At 54.9% G+C, this 6,106-nt stretch overlaps 1 protein-coding gene across 1 annotated transcript in view; it reads left to right on the top strand.

The window, feature by feature from the left end:
* The first annotated feature begins 780 nt into the window (after positions 1-780).
* Positions 781-6,106, top strand: part of LOC101663749 (keratin, type II cytoskeletal 72) — an 18,711-nt gene continuing 13,385 nt past the window's right edge. Inside the window, exons 1-2 of the mRNA XM_004711455.1 lie at positions 781-1,221; positions 3,078-3,292. Coding sequence (XP_004711512.1) covers positions 781-1,221; positions 3,078-3,292 — 656 coding nt within the window. The remainder of the gene's footprint in view (positions 1,222-3,077; positions 3,293-6,106) is intronic.

Here is a 6,106-nt window from a genome sequence, read left to right on the forward strand (position 1 = left end):
CTAAAACCTTCCCAATCCTTCTACCCGGGCTGCCTTCCTCTCCCCTCCTTCCCACCTGGGATCCCAGAAACTCGTTTCTGGAGACCAGGCTTTGCTGTGGCCCAAAGCCTCTCGCCAGCTCTTGGAACCAGAGACCCCTGGGAGCACACGCCTCACCTGAGTGCCCTGTGTCCACCTTCAATCCAGCAGACCAGGGGTCCCACCCACAGGGCAGGAGTCTGCTCCCAGAGGCTGACCTCCCAGCCGCCTGGGCTGTGCTGTCCTGTGCTGACACCCTGGGAAACAGCAGGGGGACAGGCACCTTCCTGGTGTGGTCATGGCCTTCTCGGGCCTGAATCAGGCTGCACGCTGGGCCCTTCTCCACCCTGGCTGCACACGGACTGAGCGGGCCAGACCCACCGGAGCTCCCACCAGCCAGAGATGTGAGCCCCGATAACCCCAGTAATTGGAGGGCAGCCACAGCGATAAAGTCCCCAAATTATTATAATGCAGAGTGGAAGGCGGGCAAATGCAGGGTTCTGGGCCATTTTATAGGGGATTTGGGGGAGTCCGGGGTGGAGGAGATCTACATCTCTGGGAAGGGGTGGTAATTTCCTTCATGAAGAACCGCAGGCCCCGAGTGACCTAAATGAGCTGCCCGACCTGCAAATTAGGCTGACTCCAGCCTGCCCAGGCCCAGCTCTGGCTATTTAAAGGGCCGCCAGGGCCGAGTGAGTGTCCAGCCATTCCTCTGCGTGCCCAGCTCCTGCCCGCACCACCCAGCCTCGCCCTCTGTGCAGCATGAGCCGCCAGTTTACCTACTACCCCGGCGGTGAGCGACTGGGCTTCAGCGGCTGCTCAGCGGTCATCTCGGGCCGGGTCAGCAGCAGTGCGGCGTCCTTCCGGGCCGGCGTCAAGGGAACGGCCGCCTTTGGCAGCAAGAGCCTCTTCAGCCTGGTGGGCAGCCGGCGTATGTCCATCAGTGGCCGGGGCTCCAGCTACGGGCTGGGTCAGGGCACGGGCAGCTGTGCCAGCCGCGTGGGCACCGTCTTTGGCAGCAAGGGGCTAGGTTCTGCGTGCCAGTTCATGTGCCCACCCGGGGGCATCCCTCAGGTCACGGTCAACAAGAGCCTCTTGGCCCCCCTCAACGTAGAGCTGGACCCTGAAATGCAGAAAGTGCGGGCCCAGGAGCGGGAACAGATCAAGGCGCTGAACAACAAGTTTGCCTCCTTCATCGACAAGGTGGGTCCGGCACGACTGTCTATCCTGAGTTGGCACCCCCGGGGGTGCCCGGCTCTGCCAGGGAGGCCCGGGAACTTGGAGGGATTCTTGAACCGCTGTAGGGAGCCCAAGTGTCCCTAAATGTTGTGTGGCTAACCACAAGATCAGCAGATAGAACCCACCCATCCCCATAGAGTTACAGCCTTGCAAACCCCATGGGGCAGTTCTGCCCTGACCGGTGGGGTGGCTGTGGATCAGAGCAGAACCTGCTGAGGGTGGGTTAGTGCCCCACCCTTACTATGAGATGGGTACAGTGATGTTTCTGACCTCGCAGGAGTAGGTGGGATTTGCCTGGCGCACACTTCCAGGGAGCGAGCGTACCCTTTGCTTCAGACTCAACCCTGGATGGACAGGCTCTGGGGGCAGGCAATCTGTGGACTGCCCTCACTGAGGGCTCCGCACATCAGATAAAGAGATGGGGAACACATCAGGCATGGGGCAGGAGAGGGACTTGGGCCAGGGCGTGTCGGAAGAACAGCGTGTCTGGCAAACGGAGGAGGAGGAGGGCGTGGGAAGAAGGAAGCAGGATGGACAAGGGGCCAGGTGGTTTCTGCAGATGTTCAGCACAGGGGCCGGAAGATGGAGGGAAGAGGGTTCAGAGGGAGGACATGTCAGGTATGTACATGGCGGATGTGGGGGTGCTCAGGAATTGGGGTAGCAGGGAAGGTGTCCCTGGACTTGGGGACAATCGTGGGGTTCATGCTGCAGTGACTACTCTCGGCTCATCTGGGTGGACAGTCTGGACAGAGAATGCCAGGGGACCACACAAGGATAGCTATTATCTATGAAGGTTACGGATCTTCAGGGCCAGGTGCTGTTCCAGGTGGTTCTCATTCTTCAACGGACAGCTGTGAATCTAGTCTTATTCTGCTTTTCGAGTAAGGAGATGAAGGCCCGGGGAAGCTACGAAACGTGCCCCCTTTGTAGAGCAGTCCCTGACGGTGAGGCTAGAGATGAGGGGGTAGGGGGTGGGCGGGAAAGGCATGGGTGAGACAAACATCACCATCACCCCGGAGAATGGGGTCCCATTTTCCCTCCTACGAAGTGGGCCGGTCTCTGCCACGTCCCCCTCTCTCCCCAAAGCCACAGACACAGGGGAGAAGAGGTCTGCTGCGAGCGGGGAAGGGCTTGAAACGAAGGAGTCCCCCAATGTGACATCTTGCATCAAATAGGAAGGAACTTTGTAAAGATGTGGGAACCCACTTTTGAAACACAAACCAAGAACCATTGTGTAGCTATGCATGAGACAGAGCCTCCTAAGCCCCTAAGCCCCTAAGCCAGTGGTTCTCCACCTTCCTAATGCTGCGGACCCTTTCATCCAGTTCCTCATGCTGTGGTGGCCCCCCAACCATAACATTATTTTCGTTGCTACTTCATAACTGTAATTTTGCTACTGTTGTGAATCGGGCGACCCCTGTGAAAGGGTCATTGGACCCCACCCTGCCCCCCGCCGAGGGGTCACCACCCACAGGTTGAGAACCGCTGTCCTAAGCAAATCTCCAGGGCTATCCCCAGTCACCGTCTCTCCCTGCTTACCATCTACCTTTACCAGAAACCATTAGCATGGAGAACAAAGGGATCTACACCACCCCCACCCCCTAATTCTGATTTCATTCCGAGGGGATCTGACTTCTTGCTCTGGAGATCCAGAGAGGCAGATCTGCCTGGCCCAAGTATATCCTCTGATGAGCTTTGGCTCTTTCTTGGCCTGCCTCGCCCTTCGCACCCCAGGACGAGTGCCTCTGATTGGCTCTCCCTCTACTCCTGAGAGGCAGCCAGCATGGGGATTCTGGGTCATGATCACTTTGGGGTTCCAGGTGCGGTTCCTGGAGCAGCAGAACCAGGTGCTGGAGACCAAGTGGAACCTGCTGCAGCAGCTGGACCTGAACAACTGCAGGAAGACCCTGGAGCCCATCTACGAGACCTACATCGTCAACTTGCAAAAGCAGCTGGAGACACAGTTAGGAGACAGGGTGCGGCTGGACTCGGAGCTGAGGACCATGCAGGACGTGGTGGAGGACTACAAGCAGAGGTGAGGGGGCAGACAGGCACGTTTCCACTGGAGGGTCTCGATAACAGATGATGGTTCCATTAGGTGGCAGCGTTTGGGGCTTCTCTGGACCTTTACTAGATACCACCATTAGTTCCTTTCCTATAGGGGAGGGAGGGAGAACCAGACAGAATGGGGCTTACAAGGAGGATGAAACTGCCCAAACCAGGCTCACTGCCATCCAACCTGCTTCTGACCCACTGTGACCCTCAAGGACAGGACCTCTGTGGGTGGTGGTTCTGAACTGCTGAGTTCATGGTCAGCAGTGCAATGCACAGCCACTATACCACCAGGATCCTAAGAAAAGGATCGTTGTATCCAAAAGGAACCGTTGAAGAAATGGTACGCTCCATTCCCAGCCTTGGAGGGGGGATTGGAAATGGAATGAGCTTGCAAGCAGCTTCCCCCTCCCCCTCCCCCTCCCCCAGGGAGGTTTGCCATGGCCCATTCTCAGGCATAAAATGCTCCACCGATGCCAGGACAAATCTTAAAGCTAAGCAAAAAGGAGATTTTTAAAAACCGTTGCATGGGGAGGCATCACGTGTGTTATGGAAGCCCACCGTTCAAGAGAATCAAGGTGCGTGCACCTGTCCTTGGAACCAGGGGTGGCTTCTCCTCTGACTGATGCTGAGGACGCGAGGGGGATAAGTGGAGGCTCAGCCTGACTTGGTAGTTAGACGTTTGTTTCCAGCTGCCAGGATTTCTAGGGGCAAGTAATTTCTCCCACAATTCAAGGAGGGTGGATGTGGTCACAGCTGAGCTCTTTTCTCATGTCCCATGTCCAGTCTGCCTGTGCATCACCATTCTGAAGTATCCCCAAAGCAGAGCTCCACCCTGAGCCCTGCCTGGAGGTCCTGAGGGGGCAAGGGGCATGGTTCCTGCCTTCAGAGAGCACCCAGGGTATGGGGCGTCCTCCCCATGGCCATCATGAAATGGAGCGGATAAGTGTGATCTGAGATTGAGGGGCATTCAGGAGGGAACCGGAGCCCTCTGGAAATCCATGCAGCCTCTGCAAAGAGGGCGAGGCTGCCAGGCACCGCCTGGAGATGCAGCTTTCAGCCAGCCTGGGGCTATCCTGGGGCTGGACCTTTCTGAAAGGAGAGGTTGGTTGCTCCGGAAGTGCCACTCCCCAGCCGACCTGGTGGGGGAGGGGGTTATGCATGGGGCTTCGCCCTGCAAGGTCACCTGTTGCTCTTCAGGAGAAAGACAGGGCTCGGCACTCCCGACAGGAGTTGCGGTCTCAGAAACCCACAGGAGCTGTTCTACCCCATCCTATAGGGTCACTAGTTGTCAGAATGGGCCCAAGGGTAGTGAGATTTTGGGTTGGGTTTTTTGGTGGTTTTTTTTTTTTTTTTGAGTTGAGTGTCTTGGGTGCGACTCTTAAACAAATACTTGCCTTGATACCTAAAACGGTGATGGGAAGAAAAGGCTGGATCATGCCAAACAGTAATGAATTCACAGCTCTTCAAGACAGAAGATCCTGCTTCTGCGCCCCCCCCAACCCCACCCCCCATCAGAAGTCTGTCTTTGAACCTAGCTGCACAGTGAACTAACTATAAATGAATGTCATTTGTCTTATTTATAAAATTGGGATCATCATAGATCCCCAGCAGGCAGCTGTGGGGATGAAGTCAAATCATGTAGATGAAGAGTTTGGCATACGGGCGTGGGGTTCATACAGGCTCGCAGCATTTATTATTGCCATCATCCTTTTTATTAATTATATCTAATATCCCTCACCCATGGGTCCCCATGCCACTGCGTCTTCCTAACTATATAAGAGATCCTAATCACAGGTCAGCCCCGCCGTTGGTTTTCTTCATGTATCTGCCCTCCTGTTAACCCCAAGACCCTAAAACACAGGCACTCGGTGTCTGAGCTCGGTGGCTGTGCTATTTGAGATTTCCTGCTTTTTCATGGACTCCCTACAAGAGATGGCTTTAAAAGCACATCACAATTTTAAAATTGGGCTCAACCCCATGTTTAAAAATTGACAATTAAGTATATGCATCCTGAATTTAAATACAAAAGACATCATTTCTGTAAGGTAGTTGAGAGGCGCCAGAAACCAAATCAGTTGAATTAGAACAAACAGGCTTTGTTAGGGAGAAAAACCCAGCCTGGGCGAAGTCCCACAGTCCACAATGTCTGGGCTGGGGGAGTCGCACTGCAGGCTACAGGGCTGCTGCTTATATATGGACAGGTATATCTGGGTTTCTGGAATGTAAGGTGTCTTCCTGGTTCCGGGAGTATTTGTGCTAGGTGCAGAGCGGTGGGCAAGAACAAGGCAGGCACTGAGCCAAATGGGCCATGCTGGTGCTGGGTGCAGGCCGAGAACAAAGCAGGCACTGAGCCAAACGGGCAGTGAACAAAACGGGCCATGAGTAAAATGGGACCGTGAATAAAACAAAGAAAAAACTTGCAAAGCTGCTGACAGGTTACATAGCCAGCTCTGGTCAGCTCCGCAGGTGTGTGTGGGAAATTTAAGGCCACTTGCTGCTAGTTGTTTCAGCCAGTTGTGGTCAGCTCTGCACAGGTGGGAGAGATTCAAGGTCACTTGCTGCTAGAAGCCGGCCTGGTATTGATCTGACCATACATTCCCAGCTCTTTGGTGATATGGGCGACGACTTTTCTGGCTACTTCCTGCGGGTACTGGGATGGCGTGGGAGGGGCTTATGGATTGGGAATGTTTGGCTCCTTTGGGAGAGGACTGGTAAGGGTGCAATAACATTTGATTAACGGCAACACGAGAAATTTTTTGCATTCAGTTGCGAAGAAAGTTTAGCAAACAGGGCG

This window comes from Echinops telfairi, unplaced genomic scaffold (genome assembly GCF_000313985.2).
Source record: "Echinops telfairi isolate 266 unplaced genomic scaffold, ASM31398v2 ScPeMD7_12;HRSCAF=54, whole genome shotgun sequence".
In the NCBI taxonomy this organism is placed as follows: domain Eukaryota; kingdom Metazoa; phylum Chordata; class Mammalia; order Afrosoricida; family Tenrecidae; genus Echinops; species Echinops telfairi.